Source organism: Ceratotherium simum, chromosome 11 (assembly GCF_057802395.1).
Source record: "Ceratotherium simum simum isolate JZ-2026a chromosome 11, ASM5780239v1, whole genome shotgun sequence".
NCBI classification, from domain to species: Eukaryota; Metazoa; Chordata; class Mammalia; order Perissodactyla; family Rhinocerotidae; genus Ceratotherium; species Ceratotherium simum.
Genome location: NC_141910.1, coordinates 53,567,455 through 53,585,331, shown reverse-complemented (window position 1 = coordinate 53,585,331; position 17,877 = coordinate 53,567,455). Strand labels below are relative to the sequence as shown.

General features: G+C 49.9%; 2 protein-coding genes across 6 annotated transcripts; one reads left to right on the top strand and one right to left on the bottom strand.

Moving 5' to 3' along the window:
- Positions 1–1,730: 1,730 nt before the first annotated feature.
- On the bottom strand, positions 1,731–13,912 carry SLC5A6 (solute carrier family 5 member 6). 4 transcript variants are annotated; one of them, XM_087437007.1, is made up of 17 exons: positions 13,717–13,912; positions 12,590–12,656; positions 8,752–9,289; positions 8,456–8,521; positions 8,077–8,128; positions 7,634–7,701; positions 7,127–7,281; positions 6,584–6,724; positions 6,244–6,373; positions 5,594–5,682; positions 5,061–5,173; positions 4,656–4,723; positions 4,135–4,221; positions 3,805–3,986; positions 3,492–3,595; positions 3,136–3,251; positions 1,731–2,739 (listed from the first exon to the last, which is right to left on the bottom strand). In XM_087437007.1, exons 3-17 carry the CDS (start codon positions 9,142–9,144, stop codon positions 2,587–2,589), a joined length of 1,917 nt encoding a protein of 638 aa, XP_087293133.1. In that variant the 5' UTR covers positions 9,145–9,289; positions 12,590–12,656; positions 13,717–13,912; the 3' UTR covers positions 1,731–2,586. The 4 variants fall into 4 exon arrangements, with proteins under 4 accessions (XP_087293133.1, XP_087293131.1, XP_087293132.1 ...); XM_087437005.1 differs by lacking the exon at positions 13,717–13,912 and adding an exon at positions 13,225–13,347; XM_087437006.1 differs by lacking the exon at positions 13,717–13,912 and adding an exon at positions 13,062–13,186.
- On the top strand, positions 13,407–17,793 carry ATRAID (all-trans retinoic acid induced differentiation factor). Of its 2 annotated transcripts, none has more exons than XM_087437010.1 (7): positions 13,407–13,479; positions 14,268–14,389; positions 16,241–16,312; positions 16,525–16,596; positions 16,697–16,818; positions 17,123–17,220; positions 17,435–17,793. In XM_087437010.1, exons 1-7 carry the CDS (start codon positions 13,444–13,446, stop codon positions 17,537–17,539), a joined length of 627 nt encoding a protein of 208 aa, XP_087293136.1. In that variant the 5' UTR covers positions 13,407–13,443; the 3' UTR covers positions 17,540–17,793. The 2 variants fall into 2 exon arrangements, with proteins under 2 accessions (XP_087293136.1, XP_004418290.1); XM_004418233.3 differs by having other exon boundaries at positions 13,413–13,542.
- The last annotated feature ends 84 nt before the right edge of the window (positions 17,794–17,877 follow it).

Genomic DNA, 17,877 nt, shown 5'->3' with positions numbered 1-17,877 from the left:
AGGAGACCCTGTCACCTGTGTGAACACCCTATCCAAAAGGACACTGCTCCTACGGCAACAGAAAGACAACTTTGATGGGCTACTGGGAGTCACAGATCCGGGTTCTAGCTCTGCCTCAACCACTCACTAGCCAAGCAATCCAGTTACCTTCTACATGAAAAATGCAGACGATATGGGATGTACTTCTCTCCCAAGCATAAAATCAGGTAGTATATGAAAAGTAGTTTGAAAACTACAACAGATAAGTATCACAACAATAACTGACATTTAAGGAATGCATAAGTCTTTTACATGCAATATAATTTTGAATTCTTAACCCTGTGAAATTCAATTTAAAAGATGAAGAAACTGAGGCTTAAGGAGGTCAAATGGAAAAACCAGTTATGTGAACCCAGGTCTATTAGACTCCATCCTCACAATCATTAAATGGCACTTTTAAAATGCTGCGTGAAGAAAAAAGCTTATTGTGTTAAAAATGAAGAAGCTTCCTAGGGGCTGGCCCCGTGGCGTAGCGGTTAAGTGCGTGCACTCCGTTGCTGGCGGCCCAGGTTAGGATCCCGGGCACGCAACGATGCACCGCTTGTCAGGCCATGCTGTGGTGGTGTCCCATATAAAGTGGAGGAAGATGGGCAGAGATGTTGGCCCAGGGCCAGTCTTCCTCAGCAAAAAGAGGAGGATTCACATGGATGTTAGCTCAGGGCTGATCTTCCTCTCACACACACACACACACACACACACACACACACACACAAAATCAAGAAGCTTCTTTGTTCTGTTATGGAGTTTGAATTATTTATACGTAGAACTGAATCTTTTTACTATTCCCCCTTAAATACCAATTCTTGAAAGCTTTGAGTCCTGTGGGGTTTTTTCCCCTTTTCTATACAAGTACAGGAAAAATGCAAGAATTTGAGACTAAATGGGGACAACTCTGAAATGCCAATGGTGGCATCGGTCCAAGGTCCTGGGTTGACATAATCATTTCCTTAGCTGTAAAATGGCGGCCAAGGTAAAGTCCTTGCATGTAGTAGGTGATGGATAAGTATGTTGAAGAATGAACAAATGAGGGCCCGGTTAGGTGGAGAACTCGCAGCTAGGTGGGCTGGGGTAGTTAGCCAAGAACAGTGGCCCCTTGGCCCCCAGGTGGAGGACAGACCTCAGGGCAGAGTCAATCTGGCACTTTCTGGGACTGTCCACAGATTACCTGGGACCGAGTCTCTGCTAAGGAGCCTGGAGAGCTTGTGCAGAGCTGCTTCTGGGCAGCTGGACAGGGCCAGGCAGGGGCAGAGACCAGGTGTGGGTGGGCATGAGCACAGTGTTCTTCACAAGACCAGAAAAGTCCACCTCAAATGTTCTATTTTTAAAGCCAAATAGCAGCCCTCTTCCTCCAGCCCCCAAAATGAAAATCTCTGAGCAGCAGTGAATGGTCTGGTCAAGGACAAGAGGGGTGCAACAGGGGACACACTGAGCCACAGGGGATGAGAATCAGCGGAGGGAGAGTGTGCATCTTCCATCCTGAGAAGTACAATTCCGCCCCCTGCAGCCATGCCAGGGGCATGACTTGAAACAGTCAATGAGCAGAGACTTCTAAGCTCAAGCAGCCAGCAATAGTCCCCTTTGTCTCTCCTCACCAGAGGAAGACCTGTGCACGGGAGGAGCGGGCTCTTTATTCTCGCCAAGGATGGGGTTGGGGTAGACAAGAGCAGCTGCAAACAGTACAGGAGCCCAGATTCTAGGTCCAATGGGAGTTTTTATTCCCCAGGAACAAAGATATGTGGGAAAAAACTTCAAAAGGAAATGGAAGCATGAATGACAAAATGACACTAAGCTGGTGTGGCTCAGGAGTCAGATGGATGGGGCACTCCACAGTGGACCTGGTCATGCCCTGGTTTCTTGGATCAACATTTGCCGCATCCCCAAGTGCCATTACAGAGGTGGAGGGTGGAGGCAGTGAGGCATAAAGCTTCCCTACTCTACATAAAGGATAGGAACGTACCTGTCTATTCCAAGGCATCTCAGGGACACCAAAACCTCTCAAGAATGGAGGTAGACAGATGAGAGGGGCCTGGGTGTCACAGACAATCTCAAAGTAGTCACAGGGGTCCTTATGGCTGACAGAATCTGTCCTTAGATGGGACTAAAAGGGAAGCAACAGCTGGCCAAGGCAGCTTTGAATTTTATGGTGGAGATGGTCAATCTTGCCAAATCGGGCCCCAGAGCAGTTAGAACCAGCACTGCTGCTTCTATTCACTTCAAAGGAGCTTGGCCATGTTGAGTCAGAAGCCATTATCCTTTTCTCAGAGGACTCACTTCTATCCCGTTCTGGCAAAATCCTGCCTCCTGCAAGTCTGGTCCTCTAGAGAACAGACCGGCAAGGAACAAGGAAAAACCAAGTCTTACCCTTACACCTCCCGTGACATGACAGCTTCTAGTGGAGCAGGAACCCCTAAGAACAAGGTCCTTTGGTGTAGGGCCTGGAGAGCTAGGTCATCTGGTCATCCAGTCCCTGACAGTCCCTGCAGAACACATCAAGTAACTCATCCCTGTACCACAAGGTAGCCTCTGGGCCTGGGTCCTGAGTCCAGATCACAGTGAGGTCTCCTGGAGGACGAAGGTGGGGCTGTTCCCCTGGTGCGCTGAGCCTTCCTCAGGCACTGCCATGGCCTCCTTGTCACAGCTGCCCCTCAGCATCCCATTACTCATCTTCTCTGGAAACATAGCAGTGTCCACGGAGAGGTCCTGAGGAACACAGAGCCAAGGGAGCGGGGTGGGGTGAACATGAGACAAAAGAGTGCTAGAGGAACTCATGCAGAAAAGGTGAAGGACCCTGCTTTGATCTCGACTAGAAGGGGGATCAGCAAGGGGGGCAGGGGAGACAGGGAGGAGCAAAGTGCAGGGGTCAGGGGCCCAGCACAATGTGCACCTCTCCAGGCTAAGACCCTTCTGCCCACCAAGCCAGTGCCCCTCTGTGGGAAGGAGCCAGGGCAACTGCTGGGGGACAGTCCAGGCTCAGGCAAATAATCAGCAAAAGGGGTGCTGGGGGAGAAGAAAGAAAGGGATGGAAGGGAACCTGGAAGGTCCGGCAGTAGTCTGCAAAGGGAAAGGAGGGGCCGATCTGGACAACATAGGTCCTACCTGGCTGTAGCTTCTGCAGTGAAGTCGCTTCTGACAGGACATGGGCAGGAGGGCAAGGAGTCTTGGCAACACCGGGTAAATGGTCCGAGGGTTCAGGGTCCGGCCCCGCATTCCCCCTAAAGGCAAAGGCACTTCTGAGTCTCCTATCGGTGTAACCAGTGCACATCCAGCAAGCCCTCTGTTCTCAGGGCTCTGAGCCCCCAGCCTCTGCCCACCTCCTAGAGCTCAGCCAAGAGTCCTGACTATTACAGACATCCAGGAGCCCGGAATTCCCTGAGCTCTAGACTTCAGATTCCCTGAGCTCCCTCCCTCAGCCAGTCCTTGTTTCTCTGTGCCCCCACCGCACACCCCCTCACCAGTGAGCAGACTGACAATCAGGCCCACCACAATGACTGTGGTGGAGTTGTGCGCGCTGTACCATAAATACGACAGGGAATAGAGCCGTTTCAGCCCTGTAGGCCTGCGGAGAGCAAAGGGGTGAGGAAAATTAGCAATTTATTGGCAGGGCATTCCTTGGGCACCTGGTTCCACCCACCTGCATGGTCCTAGGATCTTGGGACCCAACACCCAATAGAACATTTCCCTGAGATCTCTTTGGCAAGGCCCCCGGGAAACCCCTCAAAAATTAGCTATTCTCCCCAAGGAGAAAGAGAGTGAGTCCCAACTTACTTGGAGAGGGTGGTCGAGCGCATCAGGGTGGTCATGGTGACAGCAGTCAGATTGCTGGGCAGGGAAAAGCTGGACCCATTAGTGGGAGAGGGTGCCATGCCGGAGCCCATGTTGGTCACTATGCTCCCAATGCCAATCCAGAAGGCCATGATGAGTCCAGCCAACAGGCCCACAATGGCACCCTGCCCAGAGACATGGCACACTCTCCTGTCACAATGCCAGCCATGCCAAACCTTCACACCAGTTCCCAGCACTCATGGTGGGAGCCCTGCCAAGCCATTTCCCAAGTCCACCCCAGCACATGACTGTGGAGCCAGATGGGTCACTCACAGGAGGGTTAGCACAAGGAAAGAACATCCCAAGGGAGAAGAGTCCAAGCAGCGGCCCCCCAACCATGCCAAAGATGCTGATTGCTGCCTGCAGAGAACAGGGTTGAGAAAAACTGAGAAAAGAACACGCAGGCTCAGAGACCCTCAGCCTCACCAATGTAGAACACAGCCACCCGCCATTGCCTCAGAGCCCCACTTGTCAGATCTGCCTGCCTGTCTCTTCTACCTGGAACCATCAGAAAGCAGGATTCCAGAGGGCAGGAACAGTTAAGGGAATGTGCTTTGGGTTCCCCTCTGAGGCTGCTCCTTAGATCTCTCTGAGCCAACAATGTCCCAGGAATGAGCCTGGAGCTTTCAGTTACTTGAGAGTCTGTTCACAGCTAAAGGTGGCCCACCGAAGGGTAATTGCTGACATCTGCCCCCTATGTCATTCTTGTCACAAGAGCTGTCTTTCTCAATTTCCTGTTTCTATTAGCTCTTTTTCTCCCTTAAAAATTGCTTTCTTCCCTCCATAGTCATTACCTGAAGCACGGATCCCATGTGGGAGGAAATATAGGCCATTCCTAGACAAAGTAGCCCATAGCCAAAGGCTAGGGAAAAAGAAGGGAGCAAACAAGCAGGTGTGAGTTAACACAATAAAAGAGGGTAAAAATAAAACAAAGCTCCTTCCCCAGCTAAACACTACCTTTGTGTCCCTGGAAACAGGGCATATTACCTCATGCCCCAGCTCCCTCCCACCCTGTCCTCATTCCTACGTGACTCAGAGACCTCCCCAGAAAATGCCCTGAGATGTAAACAAGGTTGTGTGCTTCATTCAGCAAGCGCCGAGCCCAGGCCAAAGCTGGTGCTTTAAAGCAGACTGACGACAGTGCTTAGGGCGTGTCTTAGAAAGAACACAACTGGAGAGATGAGGAAGCATAATCCCACCGATGATTCTGGAAAGCATAGTGGCCTGGACTTCAGAGAACTGAGGGAACCAGGGTCGAATCAGGTCTTCCATCGTAACAGTTGCCAATGAATTAAAAGCAGAGGATATGGTGCTGAAAGGAGGAAGAGAAAGACAAACTGCCTGAGTCTGGGAGCTGAGAGAGGCAAGACTAACAAGGGACTCTATTGAGGCAATAGCGCCCTAAAGGTAGAAGGTGACACATGCAGCCAAAAACCATCCTGGCAGTTGGCAGCAAAGGAAGAGGCCTGGAAGGCAAGGACATTTGTCCTTTTCTGAATGGGATACAGGTTTTGTCCAAGTGGATCGATTGCTGGTATCGTTAAAAAAGAATCCTTCACCAAAAAGGGGGTACCTCCTCAGAGAGGATATGCTCTGTCAGATAAGCTGTCCCTTGTCATCCACAGATGGGTGGGCACAATGAGAAACTCAGAGGGATCCCCTCTTCCACATCACCTTGCACCAAGGAGGGGTCAATTATGCCAAGCCTGAGGGAAATGGTCAAACAGGGTACCTGAGGGAGCCACTGAAGAGGCAGGCAACAAAAAGCCCAGGCAGGCCCGGCAGACCTTTCAGGAGATCCATCACAAAATACAGGACAAACTGCAAGCAGAGCAGAAGTGCACAGCTCTCCTGAGAGAGGCACCCTTCTGCAGGGCAAGACATGTGGGAAGCCCCCCTGCACGTGCCCCACCCCAGTCTATGGGGACTGGGTGCATCAGGAAGGGGGCCAGGCACTGAGGGTGATCCCACAGCAAGTGAAGAGAAAATGGGCTCTGGAGAGAGAATGGCGCAGTTCACACTCCAGCTCTGCCACAACTAACAGAGTGACTGGAGCATGCCGGCTACCTTGTTGAGGTAAAATGAGGCTGTTGGAAGGGTTAGATGAGACCAGGTGTGGGACAGCTCTCAGCAGAGTGTGTGGTGCATAGTGGCAAGTCAATAAAGGTTAAGTCCCCAACCCAGTAGGGTGAGCACTGTGACTAGGTGATGCTGGGGCCTGGAACCCTCACATGCTAGATTGCTAGAATCCTAGAGTGGCAAAGGACTTTACATCCATTTCCCACCCAGGGTGGGAGTCCTCACTACAGCCACCCACACACTCTTCTTGGGGGCACAGGGTGGCCCGGGGGGCACAAAACGGGGCTAGAGAGGCCTTCTCACCTGGTCACGGGCTGCTTGGGCCTGCTGGGAGCTCATGGGATATTCCTGGTAGTAGGCAAACATGACCAGGCCAATGAGGCAGCCCATGCTGAGGACCACCTGCTGGCAAGGGAAGACTGCATAGCAGGAGCTGCAAAAGAGGCGAGTGCCAAGGGGAGACAGGCTGTTAATAGACACCCTCAGGCATGTTCCTGAGCCCCCAGAAAGCAGACCCACATCCTGACCCCAATGGATGCGTGTGTGCTCTGGCATCCTGCCCCCACCCAACTGCATCCGTGGAACTGGGGCCCACTCTCTTCCCCCAGCCCTTGCTCCCCAGTCTTCCTGTCCCTGCACTCACAGCACAGCAGCCTTCTCCGTGCGGGAGCTGAGGTAGCGCTGCACCTGAGCCTGGTTCACTCCATATAAGGAGAGCATCATAAAGACACCCCCAAAGGCCAAGGTCCAGAAAGTGTGCCGCACAAAAGGGTCCGGATCCAGCCTGCAACAGACACCACCCAGTCACTGTGCCATAGCTCCAGACAAAGACTCAGCCTTCCTCACCCTCCTCCAACAGGGGTCAGAGGAGAGCAGAGCAGAGACATCGCTGTGAGGGCCAAGGAGCTACTAAAGGCAACAATAGGGTGGACTTAAGAGACAGTGCAGCAAGCTGGAGGGAGGGTTCCATTCCTCCAACCCACAGCTTCATCCCAGGTACTAAAAACGTCTTGACCCTCCTTAACCACCAGCAAGACCCCTGTGATCACCCTCCATCTCTGCAGTGCCAGCTTCCCACCTATCTCAGTGCTGCACCTAAGGCTTCCAGATTGTCTTCTACTTACTACAGCCCTGAGCTCAGCTCTCAGGCACTACAGACCCCAGACAGGGGAAGGGGTGTACTTACTCGATCCCAGAGATGAGGCCGTGCTGGGAAGCCACATCCCACACGTGCCCCAAGCCGCCCACCTTGGCTGACCCCACGATGATAACTGCCAGCTGCCCTAGGAACATGACCAGTGTCTGGAACACATCTGTCCAGATGACTGCCTTCAGCCCACCCTGCGGGGAAAAGACAGCACACTTGTTACAGATGTCTTCCAAACTGTCCACCATTGAAGACACCCTGCCACCAGTGAGGGCACTATACCGCCACCAGGGGCATAACTGCTGAGACCCTGTTTACATCATTCCTACCCCATCCCTACATTCATATGCCACCCCCTCGCCTATATCCCATCCCCCACCATAATCCCATCCTATCTTCTACATCTCATTTCATCCCATCTCCTCACTTTATTCTTATCTCATCTCTCCTACCTTCTTATCTCATCCCTCCTGTTCCTTTTCTTCTCATCTCCCCTCCTTACACTTCATCTCTTCTCTTCCCTCCCCTAAGACTTAGTGCACTTACCAGAGCAGTGTAGATGGTACAGACAATGCCTAGGGTCAGCACTGATAGCCACAGATCAAAGCCAGTCACTATAAACAGATAAAAGTCACATTTTTGTCTCTGGAAGAGGGTTTCCCAGCCCAGAAGCCAGAGAAGCCCTGGTAAGACATAAAGCATTTGGTCATTAAGGATAAAATAAATCATTCACCACAATGGAAAAAAAAAAAAGTTTGCAGAGCTCCACCAAAAGGTGTTGATTAACCAGTTCAGATGGGGCATGGTAATGTTTGATTAGCTTTCAAGTGAGGTGAACCAAGCCTGCTTCCACCTCTGGTAGAGACCAGCCAAGGGCCCATTCAGTGAAATAATTCCCTGGCCAAGGTTGGATTCTTTTCTGCACACACTCCTTTTCCTGCCCCTCCCAAAGGTGTTTTCCCAGCCTGCCAGGGGCTACGACTCCTCACCTGCATTGAGGGCCAATGATGGTGCATAGAGCACAACCCCCATGTAGATCACCTGTTGGGTATGGAAAAGAGAATGTAAGGGGAGATGAAGGTGGGCAGAGAGGAGGAAAGATGGAGCTCCAGTATCCCAATGGCCTCCCCTTGCCTAGGCTCCCTTCCCTCTCCCTTCTTCCAAATTTTGGCTTGCTGCCACCACAGTATCTGTGCTGAAACTGCAAAGAATGGGAAGCAGAACGCCTCTGGGAGCTTCAGTGACTCTGACTCCTAGCAGAAATTTCAATCCTGCCAGTTTGAGAGCAAGCCTAAGTAAGTTCAGGCTTGCTAAGTTCAGGTCCTTCTACCATGCTTCAGGCTCAATTTCTATCCTCATTCCACTTACCATCTGAAAGATGAAGGTCACGGTCCCACAAACCCGCACAGCTTTATTGAATCGGAGCTCCAGGTACTAGGTAGGAGTATTAAAAAAAAAAAGGTATTCCTTCCCACTCCACCTCCCACAATTCACATACAATCCCACCCGGCTGACCTCACCCAGAAAGACTTGTAAACACATGATGTTCTCTGTCCGTCTTGTTAGGCACAGGAGGTCTGGGGGCCCAGATCTCTCATATGTGCTCTGTTTCTCCACCCTTGACCCTGCTGGTCTTATATGCTCCTCCCTTCCTCCCTGCTTACCTCATAGGCACTGGTGAGATGCAGGCGGTAGAAGATAGGGATGAAGACGTGTGCAGGGATCAGTAGCCCCAGGAAATAGGAGCAGCCCAGGAACCAATACTGGGTCCCAAATTGGTAGATCTCGGACGGCACACCCAGGATAGCCACGGCTGATTGGAAGGTGGCCATCAGGGACAGCGCCACAGGAAGGCAGCTCATTTTGCGGTCCGCCATCAGCAGCTGACCAATGGTATGCCGGCCCCAGCCACGACAGGCATGGTAGAGCCCAATGGCAAGGGAGAGAACCAGCAGCAAGACGAAGACCACATAGTCCAGGGGGGAGAAGGTGGATGTGACCACGCTTGTGTCTGAGGGTGGGGGGAGGGGAGAGGAGGTGCTCACCCCCACATTCATATCCTCACTGTGTCTGTGACCTGCAGCCACTTATTGCTTCTGGGCTTTGGGCTGCCACTCGGCTGTAGGTAAGTGGCTACAACCTGGCTCCCAGTCGCGGTCTCACAGTCCTCCTCCTCCAGCAAGTGACACTGTCCAGGGTTAGCTGCAAAGGAATCAGCCCCTAGTTAGGCCTATCCTGCCTTCAGCGCCACCCACCCTCCAGCCTGTGTGTCCCACATCCATCAAACTTGGACCAGCCAGCTCTGCGGCAGCCCCTGAAGATCTGGAGGAAGCAGCAGAGTGAGACAGCCAGGAGACAACTACTTGGCCAAGATCTTTCTGGGCGTACAGAGCTGTGAAATTTAAGAACTTTCTTAGGTCTCCACCCCAGTAACAAAAGAAAAATCAACTCTAGCCCATGTTTCTTCTTAGAAGACTTCCCTGCCCCTACTTGTAGGCACAGACCCAGTTACTACAATGTACTAAGCCAGCAGGGTCCAGCCTGGCGCCACAGCACAGCAGGGAAGAAGAAACAGAGACTAATGACAGCCTGGCTTCCTCTGCTCCCCCTGGCCTCAGTCCCTGCTTCCCACGATTCCCAGTGTCACCTCGCTAACAGTACCCCTTCTCAGCAATGGTCACCAGGAAGATCACCTCCACAGCAGCCCCAAACTCCATTCCAGGCAATCCCAGGTCAACCACGCCATGCCCCTTTCTTAACATTCTCTGCAACACCACTAGATAAGCCCTGACATCCACCTCTCAGCTCCTCTACCTGTAACACCACAGTCAATGGCAGGTCCAGGAAAAGCAATAGGATTTAAAAGTGAGAAGGCACATACTGGAGCCAGGGGTCCAGAGTTACAATTACAGAGGCGCTTTGAAGAGAAGCAAACCAGACAGGAAGAGTGGGCTTATCCCCCCAGGGCAGACACCCACCTAGAGAAGGGCTTATCCCTGTTTCGAGGCAGAGCTGCCTGGAGGAGCTGTGTATCTGGAGCTGGGCAAAGGCTGAGGGTCTGGCTCTGTAAGTGGCTGAGGTATGATGAGGAATTGGGGGCGGAGGGAGTGAAGCTCAGCAGCTATTTGCTCTGGCCCCTTCAGGGAACCAATCACTGTGGTCCAAATGGCCCTATCACCCTACAGCCCCCAAACTCCAGCTTAGCCCTACAGGCTCCAGAATGGGGAGCAGGGAGCTCACATTCAACAGCATTCCTCGATGGATTAGGCTTTCACTGTAAGTCACACTTGGCACTGTGTGCTAGAGGGAACTGGAAAGGAGGAGCTGAGAGAAGATGTGAAAGTTGCTTTTCTGACTCCTGCACAAGAAATGCTAATCCTCAAAGAACACACCATTATCCTCAGAACAAAAACCAGATCATAGTATTTCAAAACTTAAAAGAATCTTAAGAGATCTTTATTACAACCCCCTCATTTACTGACAAAGACACTGAGGCCCAGATAACTTTCTAAAATCAGAAAGCCAATTATCATCAGAGGCTAGATTAGAACCGAGGTCTAGCGATTCCCCATCCAACTGCTCTCCATTTACACCACACTGTCTTTAGAGTCTATTCCTTGGAGTACTTATTGGTATGGGGGAAAAAATACCAGAGAATGCCATGTATTTGGACAACCTAACATGATGACAGTTAACATTTTCTGAACACCTGCTACATAACCCAGCAGTGTGCTATGTACTTTATAAGCATTAGAAATAAGTAATGATGAAATAACCATAGCTATCACTTCCAAAACACCACGTCTCAGGTTATACACTTTACATGAACACTCTCTCATTCTCAAGAGTTACACAGCATGATACAAAACAAGAGAGAGAAACAGTGCTATCTGCAGGTATGACATGATTCACCAGGGGCCCATCCTCACTACTCTTAGAACCAGGGGAGGAGCAGAGTGTTAACTGTAGTCAGTCATTCACAGAACAAAGTTTAGATTCCAACCAATCTAGAGACATATTAATATAAGCTATGTCTTCTGTTCTTGCCCACTAGGAGAAAGATCAGCCTGGCTGTCTTCTGGCTCTCCACACTGTGTTCTTGGGCAGACGTTGCCTGGCTGGCAAGATACAGCCCTACACAGACCAAACCTCAACTCTGAGCCCCCTGGGGCCAATGAATAAAGGAAATCAGAGCTGGCAGCTCTTGGATCACCTGTTCTACAGAGTCAGAAATGTTAGTCCGCAGAGCAATGTTACCAACAGGCCACTCTGGTCTAACCTAAAGATGCCCTGGACCTTTGTACAATACAGTGCAACATTCTGAGTTTTCTCACTCCTCTTTGGCAAATTTTTACTGCTATGATAGAGGTGATGAGAACTACTGGAAAGTAAGAGAAGATGTCTGCTGTGTGCAAATAAGAACGTGTGGTAGTAAAGGGTTAGTGATATGTAGAGGCACGTGGTTGGAGAAAGGAAGAAAGGTCCCAGTTTAGACTGGAATGCAGACATACAGAAATGGAGACCCTCTTCTTCTGGGGTAAACTGGCAGGGTTTCTTGATAGAATTCTATTTGTATGAGGTGCAGAGAACCCTCCTGGATGGCTGAAGAAAGAGAGAGCCAGGCAAGACAGGAAAAACCTGACCCAGTAAAAAGTCTTCATCAGACATGACAGTGGCTTTCTAAAAACTCTACACTGATCTAAACCCTATGGATTTGCATCTCTCTGAGGGTGGGAGCCAAAAGTAAGAGCTGAGTTGTTTCACTAAAACTGTAATACACAGGGCACAAAGAGCCGGCTGCGAGACTCCTTTTAAAAAGTCTAACTCACACACAAGAAAGTAATAGAATCATTCTCCACCACCCTACTCATCATTTCGGTCACCTTGTAGGAGTCAAAGAATTACTTTGACTCTTATAAAAGGCAAAGGGGCCACTGCAGGACCAAACATCCCCAAAAGATTCCTTCAAAATCTGTCTTTGAGGGCCGGCCCCGTGGCTTAGCGGTTAAGTGCGTGCGCTCCGCTGCTGGCGGCCTGGGTTCGGATCCCAGGCGCGCACCCACACACCGCTTCTCTGGCCATGCTGAGGCTGCGTCCCACATACAGCAACTAGAAGGCTGTGCAACTATGACATACAACTATCTACTGGGGCTTTGGGGGAAAAAAATAAATAAATAAATAAATAAAATTAAAAAAAAAAATCTGTCTTTGTGTTTAGAATTCCTCAAGGTCTGAAAGGCTTTGGGGGCCCTTGTCAAAATACTAATAACTACTACTAACACCTTAGAAAATGTGCTAGCTAGGTAGCCGAAAGTGAATTCTTTCGGGAGATTCTAGATATCTGGGGGTGGCTAGAAGGGAAGGCTGGGCCGGCTACTCAAGATGAGCTTTGGTTAGTTTTGATGAGCTTTTGGCTGGTCCCAACCAAAGCCAACAGTGGCTCCCCCGGCACCCTTCGCTCAGGGCCCGGCCACCCTGGGATAGCGCTCGCCTTCCCCTCACCTCCGTGGCTCAGCCAGGGCTAAGAAGGTCTCGTCGTTCTTCCTGAGATCAGCACCGCTCCGATTTTCTGGGACAGCAAAGGACACCAGGAGTTAGGGAAGCATGAATCCCGCCCCCACCTCCTCGCCAGGACTCCGGGCGCCGCGTGGTCTCAGGGCGCCGCGCGGTCTCAGGACTGTGGCGAGGAGGGCAGGGTGCCCGGGGCGTCCCCAGCCTCGTCTCCTCCCGCCGGGCTTGCCCTTCGCCCTTCGCCCCCCGGTCACCCTTACCCTCTTGATTTCCTGGCTTCCCTCCTTCCCGCCACACGCGAGGCGGCGGGACCAACTACCACCTCGCCGCTTGCACCTCAGACCTTCCCGGGCCCCCACGTGGGATACAGACTCGCCCCGCCCTCCCCATCCTGACGCCGCTCTCCGGAGCTTCTCTGCATCAGCCCACACTCCCGTGGCCCGTTCCCGTCCGGCCCACTTGCCAGGTCTCCACACGTGGGTTGGGCCGCCGCCGGCCAAGAGTGGGCCCCGCCCCCTGCCCGCCCCCGCGCCGCCATGTTTACTGAGGGCGGACGGAGCGGGCTTGGCGCCTCGGCGCGAGAGAAGCGGGGCTGAAAGAGCGGCGCGGGGGGCGGGGGGGAGAACCTTTGCTGAAGCGAAAGACGGACAGGGATTCGGCTCAGTATCCCTAACCACGACTGGGGCGCACGGAGAAGAACGCTGACCTCCCGCAGCAACAGGAACCCCACGCCCGTCCCGGGCCATCCCCGGGGGAGGGCGTGACGCACCGGGGGGGGGGGGGGCAGGGGGGCGGAGCCACACGCAAATCTCGCGAGGAGCTGAGAAAGACGAAGGGAACCGAAAATGGCTCCTCGCGACCGGGGTAGTCCTTCAAGTCTGGTGAGCTGGGCTGCGGCCCTGCTCCTCGCTCTGGGCGTGGAAGGGGGTATGGCGCTACCCGAGGTACAGAAGCAAGTTTGAAGTCGGGCTGAAGCAGAGTTGCTGGCCCTCTGTGTGTCTCGTTCGCCCGCCCTTGGCTCTCCGCTCTCCCCTCTCCCCAGCCGGCCCGCAGCTCCATTTTCGTCCCTGAGGTCGCCCCTTCCGAAGCCGGGCAGGCTCCTGCTCCCGAGTACTCACGCTGCGCTCGCTGGTCTCCCAGCGCCCTCGCCCTGCCGCCCTGCCGACGTCCAAAGAGCTTTGAAATTTGATCTCGCTCCTTAATGTTTGAATAATTTTAAGTTGTTATTTCTACGGACGAGTGCACTGGCTCTTCTGAGAGCTCGCCACGCTGAAATGCCGTATGCCGTGCGGTGGCAGGACTGTACTTTCTGTAATGCTCGATGATGAGTTCTTTGTGTACCTGCAGTCCTATTACACCCGGCCAAATCGGGCCTGTCAGATTGAGAAATCACTGGAGAGGGCATAATAAATAATGTTCTAATAGTAAATTCTCAAAGAAGAGGGCCTTCCCTGGGCGACGTCTGGTACATAAACTCTCGGGTGCGCTGATTGGGCGCTTGGCTCTAGGGAAAGAAATGCATCTCCTAGTAAATCTCGTACAAAGGTAGGACACTTCCCTACCCTGCGTTAGGGGAATTGTGGCGAGTGTACCGGCAGTTAACTTTTGATCCCCGTTCTTTTCTTGGCTTTTCTTTCTGGTGTCCTAATAGTCTTTTTCTCTTCTACAGATATGCATCCAGTGTCCAGGGAGTGTGCAAAATTTGTCAGAAATGGCCCTTTATTGTAAGCAGACACCAGGGCTAGTGCTGCACGCGCGCTGCTGCCTGAATCAGAAGGGCACCATCCTGGGGTGAGGGAGGAGAAGACATCCCTGGATACTGGAAAAGAGTTCCCAAACCGGATTCCTCCAGGCTTGCCTGATTGGCTTTTGGGATAAATATTGGTTCCTATTTTGGAGGCATTTAAACTAGGATTCTCAAACTTTTAAATCTGTTACAGCATTTTTGGCTAGGTAAACAACCCTGTGGTTCTTCCTGGTTGAAACTGCATAAAAGTCATAATTTTTGCCTTTTTTTAAAGGCTTTTATGGCTTCGTTTAAAAAAACAAAAAAGCTTTGTTCTTTTGTTTATTATCAACTCTTTGGATTATTTACTGTGTGTCCATGAAATGACTCCCTTAGCCTCCAAGACACTATGCTAAAATGTTTTCTTCCCTTTCTGATTAATTCATGTTTGTCTTTGAAGCAAATTCCTCTTCCTATCCCTTTATGCAGGTTAGTCCCTGCAGTTTTCCCCTTTACATTCTTGTGAATCCACCTATTCTTAGGGCTTCAGCTGTAACCACCATGTGGGTATCGCCCAAAACTAGATCTCTTTTAGTATCCTTTGACTTCTCTCCAGGTTCCAGGTATGTGTGGGTACCTCTAGCTTCTTATTAACATTTCCCCTTAAGTGCAGCCTCACTTCAAACTCAAAATGTCATATGTCTTGCCTCCATTCTCCTCTTTCCCTAATCTACCTAAGTACTTCTTTATATTAAACTTCCTGAAAACCAATTTTTTTCTGTTATCACTATCTGACTTTAAAATTAGATTTATAACTGTTTCTTGCCCTCAGGATAAAGTTCAAACCATGAACTACCACAGACTGGTCCCAACTCACCTTTCCAACATTATTTCCAATTATTTGTCCACTCAAACCTTGCATGAAGATCTGGCTTCAGCCAGACTCATCTACCTCTCAAAGCATTCCACCTTTGTTTCTTTTTTCAGGCTTCTCTCTTTACCTGAAATTGCTTTCCTCCATCAAATTAGGAGATATACATCCTTTAATTCCAACATCCTTTGTGAATGGTCCTTACTACTAAATACCAGAGTAATATCTTTCTATTTTTTTACTTCCTCTAATCCTTAGTGTCTGTACCACTCAAATTTATATACTGTCCTGTGGGTTTTTTTATATATTATAATTTAATGTTTATATTGTTTTTATTTTTGGTCATGGTCTTGTTCCCCTACTACATTATAAACCACTTGAAAGCTAAGATAGTGAGGGTTTTTTTTTTCATTCTCCCAATTTTTGCAGTTAGTAGGTGCTCAGTAAATATTTGTAGAATAAAGGAACAGACAGCAGTAGATATAGAAGAAAAAATAATATGGCATGGTCCTTAATATCCAGTAGTTTACATCCAATTTGTGGTAGAAAATGCACTTGGAAAAAACTTTCATGTATATGAATTGAATTTTTTTTCCATTTAAAGGCCCTCTGTGGATCTGAAAATCATAATATGACAATGTGAGATTCACTGATCTAGATAAGAAACAAATTTTTTCCAATATATGCACAGATGGATAGGTATACTGATTAGAACAGTACTGTCCAATAGAACTTTCTGCCATGATGGAAATGTTCCATATCTCTACTCTCCAATACAGTAGCCACTAACCATATGTTACTGAACACTTGAAATGTGGCTAGTGCAAATGAGGGACTAAATTTTTTTGGTTTAATTTAAGTAGCTACATGTAGCTAGTGGGGACTGAATTGGACAGTGCAGGATTAAAACATCTATCACAGCACCTACTTTGTGGCCCTCTACACAGCTGTGTTCAATTGATAATAGCTGAAAAGCGGGTTGTATTAGCTTACCATGATGAAGAGGAGAGACACATAGTTAACAACGATTACTTTGTCTCCTCAGGCTGGATCTCCAGAACTGTTCTCTGAAGGACCCTGGTCCGCACTTTCCTCAGGCACATACTGCTATCATCATGTAAGTCATTAGTTATCCTTCCTCCCAAAAGGTGGCTGTGGCAAAGGGTTGATGGGAAAATCTTTGAGGATGGAGTCCTAAAAAAACGTTTGAATATTAATGTCTAAACTTGGACAACTCAGAATGAGAACTGGGTTACCAGTTCAGGAAGATGTGTGAATGGAAGTAGGGTGTTTTCCTAGAGCACAGTGCTAACAGTGTCTGCTTTGCAGAGACCTGCAAGCAAATCCCCTCAAGGATGACTTGGCCAGCACCTTCCGTGGCTTTACACAGCTCCACACTCTGTGAGTGAGGGTATGATGTGGGGGAGAGAACCAAAGAGGGGCAGTGCTGTGAGCTCAGCAACTTTGGGCTGCATATTATGACTGCCTATGTTGTGTTCAGGATACTGCCACAGGATGTCAGCTGTCCTGGAGGTATTAATGCTTGGGATACTGTCACCTTTTATACAAACAACCAAACCTGCCAAGGACAAAGAAACCTTTGCAACAGCACTGGGGACCCAGGTATGCTGTCTCACCTCCACCCTTCTGGGAACTGCCTTTCCTCCTTTGTATTCTCTAGATCAGAAAGACAGTAAAGTTGCTTAAGTGCCTGTTGTTCAGGTTTCTGAGGTTCTAACCCCTTGGAAAGAAAAGGTCTTATAATTTATATCTTTTATTATTGTTGTTGTTATGTTCCAATTATCTGTGATCTTCTTTCCTCTACCTTTGACCTAGAAATAATTGAGAGAAGCTAAGTCAAAACAGATATTTGAGAAATGTACCTAATGAGATCCAATGGTGTTCTCTGTTTTTCTCTGGCTCCCAGAAATGTGTCCTGAGAATGGATCTTGTGTGTCTGATGGTCCAGGTCTTTTGCAGTGTGTTTGTGCTGATGGCTTCCATGGTTACAAGTGTATGCGCCAGGTGAGAAATTAAACCTTCTAATTAAGAATAAGAGAAATGCATAGAGCAAGAACCTCTCTGAAAGAGCCAGAAGACCAGGAGCTGATACAAACCACCCAGAGAAAGAAACTGTAAGAGAATTGCCCTGGATGATAGGTATACTAGGAAAGAATTGAGTGTTAGGATGTAGCCGTTGGTGTAACGCTGCATCAGATTTTTTTTGTCTTTTTCACAGGGCTCGTTCTCCTTGCTTATGTTCTTTGGGATTCTGGGATCCACCACGTTATCCATCTCCATCCTGCTTTGGGGGACCCAACGCCGAAAAGCCAAGGCATCATGAACCACATAGATGTTCCTACTGACCTAAAGATCGTCCTGATCTATCTTAGCCCAGCCAGGGAGATGCCTCCTAGACGGGCATTGTCGGCCAGCGAATCCTCCTCAAGGCTGAGGCCGTCGTTGGAAGAAAGATGGAAAACAGCACAACGCTGGTGTGCCATACATACTCCGGTCCAGGAGTGGACTAGTACCAGTTCCCATTTGTGCTGTTGACTGTAATAAAAACGTTTTTTTCTTTCTTTCTTTTTAGGGAAAGGCGCCCTGGCTTTGTGTGTTTCTTGGTTGGGGTGGGAGAGCCCGCCTTGGGGAAGTCAGCAGTCTTTTTCAGGTTTCCCCTGG